This window comes from Rhodnius prolixus, unplaced genomic scaffold (genome assembly GCF_049639745.1).
Source record: "Rhodnius prolixus isolate KJV_2025 unplaced genomic scaffold, Rpr scaffold_11, whole genome shotgun sequence".
NCBI lineage: Eukaryota > Metazoa > Arthropoda > Insecta > Hemiptera > Reduviidae > Rhodnius > Rhodnius prolixus.
In genome coordinates, this window is record NW_027411625.1 from 12,541,294 (window position 1) to 12,555,526 (window position 14,233).

A 14,233-nucleotide genomic window follows, 5' to 3' on the forward strand; every position below is an offset into this window, starting at 1 on the left:
TATTATCCAAGTTTGCAAAATATAAACATTTAAATATAAATTTTAGATTATTAAAAAGAAAAATCTAATATGAACTGTCACACGACTTTCTCTTACAATTTTCAAGGTTTTAACTTATAGGTTTTCTTATAACTCCGATTTTCAAAACATATAATTGTTAGTAAAAATTATACCAGCTATCATAAATTTCACTAAAATGACACTTTGGAGTGAATTCTACTCTTATCCCTCCTCAAATCCCCTTAAAAAATTATGGCAAAAGTTAAACATATACTCATATTTGTCTAAGTATGCTGAGTTTAAAGAAACCTTTAGGAATCTCAAAAAAGTGGAAAGCACAAATAGTAATGTGGTTCTTATTTATTAATTAAAACTGTCCGGTAAGGTCAGTTGTATAGGGATTGATCGTCAAAAACTGCACGAAAAAGCGTAACTTAGGAAAAATAACCTAACTTTGACAATTTTGTTTCTCTTTTCCTATATCAGATAAAAGATAAGAATGAGGGAAGAAGTATCTACGAAGGATTCATCCTGCAGCCTCTTTACTTACCTCTCCGCCACACTCTGGTCAGCCAGAACCTTCTTGTAATTCATCGACAATACTATTCTAGAAGTCCTTACAAGTGATCAAACTTTTACATGTATTTAGATACTTTTGGTGACATTCTTCCAATTCAGTAAATACATACTTTCGCGAATTTAATATGGCTTTTGCTAGGATTAACAGAGATTATCTGTTTTTTATAGCTGCAATTTTATCACTGCCTTATCAGTTAGCACTGAGCTTCCTCATGCTTTTTGATTTGCCCAGTGAATTCATATTGAACTTGCATAGTTTAAAGGAATATTCATTTAAGAATAATCTACTACAATTACTTTTTTTATACCACAATAGAAACTTTCTATTTTTTTATTTAATTTCGAGACGGAGAGTGTAGTTAACCCCTGACACCCTCCTAGGTGGTGAACCATTGTCCCTGACCCAGCTTACATCCCATTCATAAGACTCCACCTTGTTACACCCTAACAAAATTTTAAATTCAAATTTTAAAAAATAATAAATTTAACCCACTTACCTTGGCAGCATTTGGATTTTTAAGCCGTTGGAAGTACCTCTCCAGCTGAAAGTTTGAAATAGACATTTAATTAGTCAAGTAAATTCTTATTGTTTTTTTTTTTCATTGTTCCTTTTTTAGCGAAATATCTCTTCAAATTCAATAAAAAGAGAAATTTAAGACTATTCGGTTAGTTAATAGTGTGGCAGTGAACTCCAATGTTTTTCGAGCTTTATTCCTAAGATCGATAACCGTGCTCCTGATGGTCAGCAAGCAATATTTGTGAGCTAGCCCTTATTAAACTAAATAATCTTGTGTAATTAGTTTAATTTCTACTGTGTTAAAATTTTTAATGTTAGCGTATCAGATGTTTGTAACGCTGTAAACTGCTCGAATAGTAAAAAGAAAAAGTCTAAAAAGCGGCGTAAAATCTCAATGTATAATATTTATTTTGATATTATTGCTTGACTATTGCCACTTGATTACTATGGCTCAGGTATTTCTTTTTTTTCTGCCTTCTAGGATGACCTATTTGGGCGGTGTCTATTAATCACGGGCAAGCTACATCTCTTCTTAATCCATATATTATCTAGGACTTCTTTCAGAAGCAGCCTCGAAATGATTCCATATTGTAACAGGAAAAAATATAATCTTGCAATTCTACCGATGAAGGGTGATAACATGTTCAGTTATTAATGTCATTTAGGCTTTCGTATGCCAGCCGGACAGGGTTTGTTTATGAAATTCATCTTATAGTTACTTGCTTTCTTCTCCTATTTATTATTACGCAACTGTTTTACATTAAATTTATTGATGTGTTTTTAGTTATTTTATTTTTTCGTTTATACTTCAAAATTAAAATTATTTACATTAATAATTATTTAAGTTGTAAAAAAAAATCTCTTTAACAATGGAAAAAATGGATACTTCCCAATTAGTGTCTCTAATAAAAGAAGCCATGTCCGGTCTGTTGGATGATAAATTGGCCCCTCTCGCTACTAAGGTCGAATTTTCGGCTCTTAGAGACGATATAATTTCACTTAAAGAGGAATACGCTCAGTTAAAAGCTGAATTGGAGGCCATTAAATCAATGAATATTTTAACAGAATCTCGTGTTGAAGGAGTTGAAATTGCATCTCGTCGTAATAATTTGATTTTCAAAGGAATTAAATACTCTTCGGCAGACGATTTGAGTGTGATAATCTCTGACTTCTGTCATGAAGTACTAAAGTTGGATATTTCTGTTGAGCATCTTTATGTGTTTCCTCTAGGCTCCAAAGACAAAGTGAATAACCCTATTTTAGGGTACGTTCACAACGGAGCTGTGAGCATAGATGATAGCGGAGATGATAACTGATAGAGTAAAATATAATCGCTGATTAGTGTGCACAACGGAGCTGTGATACATGCAACATGTCGAGTAGTGAAGAAGAGTTTTTATTGTTCACCAGCAACGAAATGGTATATTTAAAAAAAAAAAGATGTAGAAAATATCATGTACATACCATAAATAAAAAAACGAAGTACTTTGGGCGAATTTCACTATTTATATAAGGAACTTAGAAATTATCCGGATCGTTTTTTTGAATATGTGAGGATGGGTCCAACCACATTTGACTAAATTTTAGAAAAAATAAGGTCAAAATTAAGAAAACATAGGAAAAATTGTCATGGAAATCCTATAACTATAGAAGAAAAACTAGTGATAACTCTGAGGTAAGGTTATATTGAGGAAAAACAAATAAATACACATAAAAATAAATGTAAGCACGATTTAAAAAACAAAATATTGTTTAAAAGTAAATAATAAAATAATAACCAAAAATAATGAGTAAAGACAGCACTAATTAATTTTTCTACCTCCATTTTGAAGCTCCGATACTGGAGTTCAGCTAGCAGAAAAATGAAAAATTCAATTCTATCATCTATGCTCGTTTATACCAGCGAGTATGAGTCACTAGTCGAAGCTTCGTTGTGCACGCTCACATAAGAATGTACTAGGTTATTCTATAAGCGCTGATGCATCACTGCTATCATCTCAGCTATCATCTATGCTCACAGCTCCGTTGTGAACGTACCCTTAGTGTCATTCTCTTGTATCCAACATAAGTTAATGGTTCTTAATTCTGCAAAGATTCTAAGAGGTACAGGCTTTGTTATTCATGAGGATCTCCCGGAAGTATCTAGGAAGAAGAAAACTAAATTGTTGTTACTCAGGAGAGAAATTCTGCGATTGAATAGAGACATCAAAGTGAAGGTGCGCTCTGACTGTCTGATGGTGGAGGGATGTAAGTTCGTGTGGTCCTCTCGGGACGGCCTGTGTTGTGCTGGCCAGGATGGAGTCCGGAAGCTCAATGAATTAATTGGAGGAAATCTTTCTGATTTTGTGTCTGCTCTCCGATCTGATAGCTTATCGAAGGACTACTTCGCTCGTGTTGCTCATCAGGCCAGTAAGGTAACCCCGGATCTATCTTCGTCAGTTCGTCGCGGGACGTCTTGAGATTTTCCGGCTGTCTGTCAGAGGAATGCATCCATTGTTGTTACGTCTATTTCCTTAATATGTTACAACATTTCTGGTTTGCGGTCTAAAATTGTAAATTTTTCAGCTTCTTTTTTATGTTTATTGAGAAAATATGATATTTTTTTTTCTTTTGGAAACTTTTGTTTTAGAGGATTCTTATAATTTTTTTAACAATTATTTTCCAGATCATAATTTAATGTGGGTTTCAGCTAGGAGAACCTCCAAGCATGGGCGGGCTAGTGGTGGAATGCTATGTAGAATAAAACGTTCTAAGAATAACTTTTACTACTCTACATTGGGAGGACGTACTGTGGTTTGTATCAGGCAAAAAGGTGAACTGATATTTGTAATTCCGGTATACCTAAACTGTAATGACTGGGATAATGACTTCACTAACCTTTGTGAGTCTATAGAGTTGTGTCCATCTGGAAAATTAATCTTGCTGGGTGATTTTAACGTTAGGATTGGATTGTCCCAGACTCTCCCAGACGACTTACTTCTCAACAATCCTAAATGTTCTCCTGTCAGGTCATCTAAAGATACTGTTTTAAATAAGGTCGGTTCACGATTTCCAGTGTTTTGTGATAATAATGATCTGATAATTCTGAATGGCCGTTTTGAAAATGATAGGGAGGGTGCATTCACTTTCATTGGTTCTATGGGCTGCTCGGTGAATGACTAAGGCTGTGTATCATTCGACTGTCTACCGTTTATTGATCATTTTGCCGTTCTTAGTGAAACTTACTTGGACCACTTGCCTTTATCGCTCTCTATACGTTTAGAACAGGTAATAAGCAATGATACGTTGCCACTTCTTCCTCAGCTTATCTGGAGAGGAAAAGATAGAGATATTTATAGGCAGAATTTAGATAATGAAATAAATGAAGTTTCTCATTTTCCTGCTGCTCCTCAACAATATGCCGACATTTTGACGGTCTGCATCAAGCACTCATGTCCTTCTCCTGCTTCTTTATCCTCATATCTTAATTCCTACCAGAAGAATCCTTGGTTTGACTATAGTTGCCTCCAAGCAAGAAAAAGGGCCTTGAGGCTCTTGAACCTATTTCGGAAAACTAACTCTATCTTAGTGAAAAACGTTTATCGTGAAGAAAATAAAAAGTATTGTAACGAAGTTGACCTGGGCAGAGAAGAAAGGCCTAGATTGTTCTAGGGGTTGAGCGACCAAAGTCGGTAACAGGCCACCACTGTGTGAACAAAAGGGCGGTCTCTACCTGAGGAGAAAAGAAAGGCCTAGATTGTTCTAGGGGTTAAGCGACCAAAGCCGGTAACAGGCCACCACTGTGTAGACAAAAGGGCCGGTCTCTACCTGAACTAGAAAGGAAAGGGCTAGATTGTTCAAGGAGTTAGTGACCTGTGTAAAAGCCAGCCAAGAGAAAGGCCTCAGTTGGGGTGGTGGCATATGTGTTTCCCAGCCAGTGACTGACAGGTGAGAGTGAGACAGACGGAGTTGGAGAGAGACAGAGAATGGGAGGAGGCGGCTCACAGCTGAGGTGGTGGCAGTATGTTTTCTCCAGCCAATGAACGTCAGGAGGGCGTGGAAACTTATGCTCAGAGAGAGGAGGGCAGTCCCAGTTGGAGGGAGGCACGCAATTAAAAGGAGGCAGACACAGCTGGAGAAGTCAGTTTTTAAGGAGTTCTTAATGAGTTGTTAATCAGTTTTAATCAGTTAGTTTTGAGTGAGTCTTGGAGAGACGTTAGTTTGGAGAGACACTTTGGAAGTGACAGTTTGAGAGAGTCAGTGTTGCGGAGTGCTTCAGTGGTAGCTAGTCAGGCGGTTAGTCAGTTAGTGAGTAGAGCTTTGTTTGTGTAGCAGAGACTAGTGCAATTCGGTGCAGTGCGGACCAGTGGTCAGTCGGGGAACAGTTTTGTGGCGTTACGTAGTGAGTAAGTAACAGAAAACTGTTGTGACTGTTGTAAATGGTAACTTTAATGAATAGCGTTAGTTGCTAGTAAATGTTAATGTGAGTAAAGGTAATGTGTTAATAAATCAGGTTATTACTTACAACTTTAGCGAGTTTTATTATTTATCAAACCCACATATTATTCAATAACTAGTGGCAGGCATTAGTTGTGTAAGTAAAGTTCTTTCTTAGTAAAAGGACAAGAAAAACTTTACAGTATCTTTTGCTCTGTACCAGCCTTAAAAGAAAATATTACTCCTCCTTATGCGATAAACTTAAAGCTGCTTTCGACTCTAAACAGTTTTGGTATTTAGTGAATAGTTTCCGTCGAAAGCATTTTATCTGTAGTAACAATATCTCTATGGACACTCTCGTGTCTCATTTTAAAACTTTACTCAATCCTCCTTTAGTTTCCTCAATTTCTTATGCAGATCCATTTATTGTTTCGCATGAACTGGATTCTCCTTTTTCACTTGATGAGCTTCTTCATGTTCTCTCTCTCCTTAAAAACAATAAAGCACCAGGGCCTGATGGCATAACTTATGAATTTTACAAAAATGCAACTTCTACCTTTATTGACATCTCTTAGCCTTTTTTAATTACATTTATGAAAGCGGCAATCCTCCTTTATCATTTAGTAAATCTATATTTCCTCTCTATAAACAAGGAAATATCAATGAGGTTTCCAACTACAGGGGCATTTCATGTTTAAACTCTCTAGCTAAAATATTTACATCTTTGTTGCTCCGTAGGTTGGAACATTTTGTGTTACAAAATAATTTGTTGAGCGAATGCCAGGCCGGGTTTAGGCGCGGTTATTCCGCTGTCGATAATATTTTCATTTTAACTGGTTTAATAAACCTTAAACTTTCTGAAAGAGGCAAGAAAGTTTATTGTTTCTTTGTAGATTTGAAGTCGGCCTTCGATACCGTAGATCATTCTTCTCTTTTTTTAAAATTGTTCAACCTGGGTATTTCCTCTAAATTTCTGATCTGTTTAAAGAAATTATATTTCTCAGCCTTATCCTCAGTCCGTGGTAGAGATGGAATCTCTGAATATTTCCGGGTGGGTTCAGGAGTTAGACAGGGATGTCTTTTAAGCCCTATTCTCTTTTCTCTGTTTGTAGACGACCTTCCGTCTATCCTAGAAGGTGGCGTTATAATAGGAGGCACTAAGATCAAAATATTGCTTTACGCGGATGATCTTGTTCTCATATCCGATAACCCAGTCAGTCTCCAAAGAAATATTAATATTTTAGCAAATTATTGTGACCAATGGAATTTACAAGTAAATCTTAAGAAGTCAAAGATAATGATTTTTCGTAAGGGAGGCAGATTTGCGGCCTCTGAGAAGTGGTTTTACAAAGGCGAAAGAATTGAGATTGTAAACCGGTACAAGTACCTGGGTGTAACGTTAACTCCCCGCCTTTCCTTTATCCCCCATCTTGAAGAGAGAGTCTCCTCGGCTAAACTTGGTCTAAACAGGGTCTGGTCCAAATTTATTACAAATAACAACATCCCATTAAATGCTAAAATACAAGTTTTTAAGAGTGTCTCACGCGCAGTAGTCTGCTATGGTTCCCAAGTTTGGGGTTTTCAATCTTATGAAATCTTAGAAAAATTTCAAAGATTTTTTATAAAGAAGTTGTATATGGTTTACCATTAGTAGCACCTTCATACATGTTAGCCATAGAGACTGAGTTGCCTCCTTTTGAATCCCATATCCTTCATTTGCACATAAAATATTTAATTAAAGTTCTTTCTTTGCCTGATCACCGCCTATCTAAAATTGTTGCCCTCCAGATTATTAATAATAAAGTCTATTGGTTTAAACATTGGCTCACTCTCTCCAGGTGTTACCAATATGATTTTCATTGCTCTTTGGTTGACCCTTCTGATTGTCCTAAACAACTTCTGCAACTTCCAGATGCTATTAATAAGTCTCGTCTGGTGGAGTCTGTAAATCGTGCAGTAGCATCCGACCGGTTTTTTTTGTATAGAGTCTTGATTTCGGACCATCGGGAAAAGGTTACGGTCTCCTTCTCCGAGAATCTAAGCCACTCTGAACTTCGCTGGCTATTTAAGCTGAGGGGAGAGTTACTATATTTAAATGGTAGACCTTGGCTTGAGAGAGATTCCGACCTTGAAATGTGTTCTCTTTGTAACTTCAATACCCGCGAAGAGATATATCATTTTCTAGGTGTGTGTCCTCTATTGGCGGAATTTCGAGTTCTTTATTTCAATAAGCAAACTCTTGCAAGGGATGAAATTATTGCTTATTTATCCGGCCAAGTAAATCCTCGCCCATTGATCCGCTATGCTCGTCATGCTTGGAGAGTTCGGTATATCTGGATTGTGGATTCTTATTAGAATTTATTTTCATATACATTTCATTTATTTTTTTGTATTATTTATTTTGAACTTTTTTCGTTTTTGTACTTTCTTATTTAATTTGTTATAAAAGTTGTTTTCTTCTTTTTGTTTTGTAGCAGTTCACTATTATTATTTTATGTTTATACTTTTTATTTATTTATTTATTTTATTCATTTTTATTTTTAATCTTTTTAGGTCTAGCTTTCTTTGTTTTATTGAGAAAGAATTTTTTTTTTCATTTAAACAATAGTAAACTCTGGCAGACGGCTGCATGTAGCCATGCCTATTATACTTTTGTACCAAAAATTTAATGTACTTAAATACTTTTAAAAATAAAGTATTATTATTATTATTAATGTCATTTACTTCATTAAACTGGCGAGACAATTGGCAAGAAGGTTTCGCTACAAAAATTCAAATGCCTTGCGCAATATATAGCAGAAGATACAAAAGGACCCTACATAAAAGAGAGACAGTGCAAAATTACCAGAAACTCATTAAGAGCAGGAATAATCTTTATTCTGTACATAAGATACCAGCAGTGATTAAAAATATTTTCCAAAAACAGAGATAAAAGTGCTCTGATTGAGGATATATTTTTTCATGCACTCTAATTATTTCATGTTCAGATCTTTCATGGAAGCATATAATTTAGCATTAGATTATCTGTATATTCAGTAAATTAAAGATAAAAAACAATTGCTCTTCTAACAGACATAATAACCATCAGAGTATACGTCTGCCGCAATATGTGTATATTGTATTTTTGTTTTTTAAATGATGACAAAGATGATCATTATAATTAGATTCTAACTAGCTACTTTAAACTATGTAATTTACCTTAGTTCTGTCTATGACATGAAGGTAATATGAAACTGGCTTCCCAGTCCACGATACGGACCCACGCAGAGGCTGCATCTCCGAAACATGCATTATTGTACCAATGTCTGAAGAAAAGAAAACAACAAACATATAGCACATGTAATAAAAGTACAGAAAGACGACAGCTTTGACTAACTTAGAGGTTTATCTTAGCAAAAATCTGGAGTGGCCAGCTGAAGAAGCTGAGTGCTCTGTTTGCGTACAGTTGAAGCAGACTGCGACACATACTTCTCTAACTTTCATCAATATTCAACAGATTAAGTAGCCCAGGGCAAATTACTAGAGCACTAGATATCCTGCATAGAAGCTTACATCCTAGCATTACCTAGTGGAAAGAAAGCACTTACCAGACAGATTTCTGTCGGTAATCCTAAAATTGAGCGGACAGAATGACTTCGAAGACACAATCCTTGCACCATCTTTCAGATCAGCAAATCGTTCCTTTAACATGTGATCAACTGTGGGACCGAAGGCAAAATTATTGACGAATACAATCGTAGAGGAAACGATCTTCTCGCGATGTTCCTCCGTCAGGAAATCGCCCTTGATGAGCTGATATTCTCCGTATCTCTTACCATACCATCCCATCCATTTCCTGAAGTTGATGTTCATTCCCTGCAGAAAGTCAGAAAAACAGGGGTGTAATAACAATTTTTAGGTTTACTTGGGTTACAAAATCGGTTCTCAGTGCATTGACAGTGTGCTCTACTACACCAGTCGGCTGTAAAGGCATAATCTAAGACCAAAATAAACATTCAGCCTACCTCTGCATACTTCGAAGGAACCTCAGCTTTTTCAACACCTAAACAAATTTTACAGGGAGTCGCCGCGGCCATCTGTAGAACTACCTGTCCAACACCAGAACCAAGATCAACAAAGATGTCATCCTTAGTGATATTGATTTGGTCGATCATTTGGCATACTAGATCGAATGATGTTTCCCCATAAACCTGCAATATTTAACTAGCTTTAGTATAATTAAAGTAGTCTGGTCATATAAAATATAAACGTTTATGTTATCACCTACTGCAGTCATAAAAACTAACACAAACTTCAGTCAATGCTGAGTAGGGTTTATTGGATGTGGGGTATTAGTTAATGCAAATCAAATTGATAAAATCAAACAGATCTGGTCTATAAATTGTGGTCACATGATTTGTTTGAGAATTGAGATCACAACCCACACCCGAATCGTTTTTTTCTGGGTGTTCAAAGGAAATTTTAAATTTCAAATCGTGGACGGGAGGTGGAAGCACATAATTTGCTATTTAAACTGCCCGGTTAGACAGTTGTAAAAGGGTTGATCGTCAAAAAGTGTACGAAACAGCGTAACGTTGAAAAACTCCCAACTTTGACAATTAATGGTTTCAATTTTTTCTCTTTTTCTATAAAAGATAAAATTCCCAAATTTTCTTTAAATTACAGGGCAAATCCTCCTTTGTATCTACAATTTTTTTTTTTTTTTTTAGCAATCCAAATCTAATAGATTTCGAGAAAAAAGTTGATGAAAATGAAAAACGGCATTTTCAAAAATTGTTACTTTTTTTGTAAACAACGTAGCGCCTAAATGCGCGGACTGATTTTCATGAATGAGGTGTTATTCGATTCGGAATTTTGAATTTTAGTCGTGCCCCTGAAGGAGGAAAGTTTGCCCCACGCCAGTAAGGCCTTCTCTAAAACTATTACTCCTAATATTTCTATAATGGTTAGTCCAATTTTGATAACTTTAACAAGAAGAAGAAGAAGAAGTTTAAGCTTCCCTACGTGACTTTAAAGTGATATCATGCTCTTACATCTACTAAGAGGAAGTATTGCAAGCGTTCAAATTATTGACGCGTGAACCGATTCACGTCATTAAATTGTCATTCGATTCGAAATTTCATGTGGATACAGCTTTTGTGGATCTCGACGCAACAACCTTAGACACGGATTTTGCCCCTTTTAAATAAGGCCCCTCTTATAATTAATTTTTGCTTGAAGAAGTGGTTCGAGTTTTACTGCGTGACATTAAAGTGACATCCTACTCTTACAGCTACGGAAGGGAAGTATTCCAATCGTGCGTATTTGATGTGCGCATTTTAGTGAACAATTCTGGAAGGAAGTACTGTAATTGCTATTTACGTACGAATACCTTTTTATTTTATTCAAAACGTTTTCTCAAGTGTTCATAAGAATCAGGTCCAAACACATTGTACTGAAATGGTACTCTAGAAGAAAGCCTTTAATGTGTGAACACTAAGTGTGTGTGCCAGCCTTTTATACGAGCAGATGTGTAGTTCAGCTCAATTTCACGAATTAGAAACGTTTTTTAGTTAGCATAAAACTAGAAAGTTTACTACTTAAGACCACAATTAACGAACATTTTTCTTGATAAACTTACTAAACCATTTTATACTCACTTCTGGAGAGAAAGGTTCATACTGATTGAGTTTCTCAGGATCATTGACCGCCTGATTGTAGACCTGTTGCAGGATGTGCCTCAGAAGACCTCTAGACGGATTTTTGCTCATGCGTTGGCTTAACGAAGTGCCTTTGCTCTGGAAAAGATATTCAAATTTTGAATGCAAAATTCAAATCTCTAAAAAATTGATACATTTGTGATACATCCACTCATCGAAGTAATTAATATGTTTTATTGCAGATAAAAATATTATAATTATTTATGACTCACCAGCGCCACCATGCTGTCGATGGCTCTATTAAATCGATCACATAAGCACTTCATGCTCTCGTAACTGTAAAAATAAAATAAGGAGTGAAACTCTCACACGAATTTCTCTTACTGTAATTATTATAACAGTAAGTTAAGAGCGTCTGGAAAAATTCTGCTAGGTATAGAAACACAGGAAGTTTATAAATACCAGCCCATTAAGCCAATAAGATCCAGACACCCTACGAGCATAAACTTCACGGCACAAAATGTCATGTGCAAATAATAATATATTCGCCTTGCTGCAGCTGATACAGAAGAATAGCTGCAGGAACAAGAATTTAATGCATACAGCTTGTTAAAATTTGTAAAAGGCATAACGCACAGTTCAAATACAGAAAACTAAAAAGGAAGAAATACTTCATTGTACTTCGTCTGCGCCTTTTTAATTTTACCAGTATCATTGCGGGTCTTTACTGGAACTTAAATCAGAAAGAATCAGAGCAGTGATCCCCAACATGAATAGTAGTGAACTATTTTTAAATTACCTACTAACTTTGTATTTATTACTCACAAAAATACATTTTAACTTTCAAAAAACATTTTTTAAAAACAATTTACAGCGTTTCAAGAGTATACTTAAGACTTAAACGAGTTCAAGAAATTTACGAGAAACTTACCATTCACCTTCCTCTGTAGTTGTTTAAATTTTGAATAAAAAATTTATGACTCCGATCTGAACAAAATTTTCATCTGTGAGTGTATTGGCGTATGCAATATTTTTTTTTAACCGCAATCTTCTTTACAGCATAAATAAATATAAAACTTATTGTCGCAAGTAAAAGCTGGAATAACATCGGCAGTGATACAATACACATCATGTTTGTACTCTCAGATATGATATATTTTTTTTAATTTTAAAAATTATCTTTTCCATCTTTTAAATGGTTCTTTAAGTGGAATAATTTTATTAAGATTTTCTTTCACAGTACAGCCGTAAAATATCGTTTTTACAAATATTTCAAACCGTGATGTACCAAATTGGTGGATTCATCAAGCTGCAGTGAAAAATATCTTTTTTTTCAAAAATCACCTTTAAACTGGTAATAAAAACCAATAAACATTATTTCAATTCTGCTCTTAACAATACTGGTTGTAGGGATTATTTAATTGCAGATAATATTGTTTTTGACATTATATTTAATGCATCTGTAGTTCCTAAAAAGCTTCTATCATTTTTCATTTTTTCCTACTACATAAGAAATGTTTCTTTTTACCAATGTATCTGAGTAACATGGCACCATACAAAAGTGATAACCCTACTTTTATCAGACCTTTCTTAAGAAACATTAAATCGTAACATATTTTTTAATCCCTAACCTTCTTTTCTACAACGCTATATGGATAACGACTTTTTCTCGGAAACTAAGATAGCTAGAAAAAAACTAAAAAATACGTGTTCCCTTAGTTTTTTGTTAGGAATCTAAATTTACTTTGTAAATTTTTTTCGGTGCTTCCAGAAGCGAGATACAGGCACCAACTTCATTTTCAAATGGGAAGGTACGGTTTTTATTTCAGAAATAGATTCCTCTATTTTTTTTTAAAAAAAATTTACTTGAACGGTTTTTTTCTGTGAGCGATATTTTAGAAGTTATGAATGAAAACATGATTCTTATAAGAAATGCCAAAACGATAATATTATAACGGTTTTTTGATTGAATAAGAAGATAAGTACTATTTTATCATAAATTTTACTCCTCATTAATATTGCAGATCATGCTCGAAATGGCCTCCACCATTAGAGATGCATAGACATGCACTTTCCTGCCAATTGCCCCTTACTGCCAAAGAAGTACATTCGGCTTTAACCGAGTTACAGGCATCTATTATTCTCTGCTTTAGTTCATCTACAGATGCAATCCCGGCTTGATTCTGATACACCTAGATTTAGAAATGCTTTTAGATAAGCAGAAATAAGGAAAGAAAGAAAAAAGTTATGAATAATCACCTTGTTTTTCAGGTATCCCCAAAGGAAATAGTCCATAGGTGTCAAATCCGGTGAACGAGGTGGCCACTGAATAGCCCCCGTGATGGATATAACACCATCAGGCATGTAAAGAGATATCTCGATAGGCAATTTGATGGGCGTGTTATATCGACACGGGGGGAATTCAGTGACACCTCGTTCTGAATTTGACACCTATGGACTATTTCCTCTGGGGATACCTGAAAAACAAGGTGATTATTCATAACTTTTTTCTTTCTTTTCTTATTCCTGCTTATCTAAAAGCATTTCTAAATCTAGGTGTATCAGAATCAAGCCGGAATTGCATCTGTAGATGAACTAAAGCAGAGAATAATAGATCCCCAAAGGGATTGCCTGTAAGTCGGTTAAAGCTGAATCTATTTCTTTGGCAGTAAGGGGCAATTGGCGGGAAAGAGCATGTCTATGCATCTCTAATGGTGGAGGCCATTTCGAGCATGATCTATAATATTAATGAGGAGTAAAATTTTAATAAAATAGTACTTTTCTTCTTATTCTATCAAAAAACCGTTATAATATTATCATTTTGAAATTTCTTATAAGAATCATGTTTTCATTCATAACTTCTAAAATATCGCTCACAGAAAAAAAACGTTCAAGTAAATTTTTCTTTAAAAAAATAGAGGAATCTGTTTCTGAAATAAAAACCGCACCTTCCCATTTGGAAAAATGAAGTTGGTTCCTGTATCTCGCTTCTGGAAGCACCGAAAAAAATTTACAAAGTAAATTTGGATTCCTAACAAAAAACTAAGGGACACGTATTTTTTAGTTTTTTTCTAGCTATCTT

General features: G+C 35.1%; 1 protein-coding gene across 2 annotated transcripts in view; it reads right to left on the reverse strand.

The window, feature by feature from the left end:
* Window positions 1-14,233, reverse strand: part of gpp (DOT1 like histone lysine methyltransferase grappa) — a 52,705-nt gene that overhangs the window by 23,593 nt on the left and 14,879 nt on the right. For both annotated transcript variants that reach the window (XM_074138382.1, XM_074138381.1), the window contains exons 4-9: window positions 11,424-11,487; window positions 11,152-11,289; window positions 9,517-9,702; window positions 9,100-9,367; window positions 8,711-8,817; window positions 1,077-1,121 (exon numbers count right to left, since the gene is read on the reverse strand). In XM_074138382.1, the coding sequence (XP_073994483.1) occupies window positions 1,077-1,121; window positions 8,711-8,817; window positions 9,100-9,367; window positions 9,517-9,702; window positions 11,152-11,289; window positions 11,424-11,487 (808 nt within the window). The remainder of the gene's footprint in view (window positions 1-1,076; window positions 1,122-8,710; window positions 8,818-9,099; window positions 9,368-9,516; window positions 9,703-11,151; window positions 11,290-11,423; window positions 11,488-14,233) is intronic.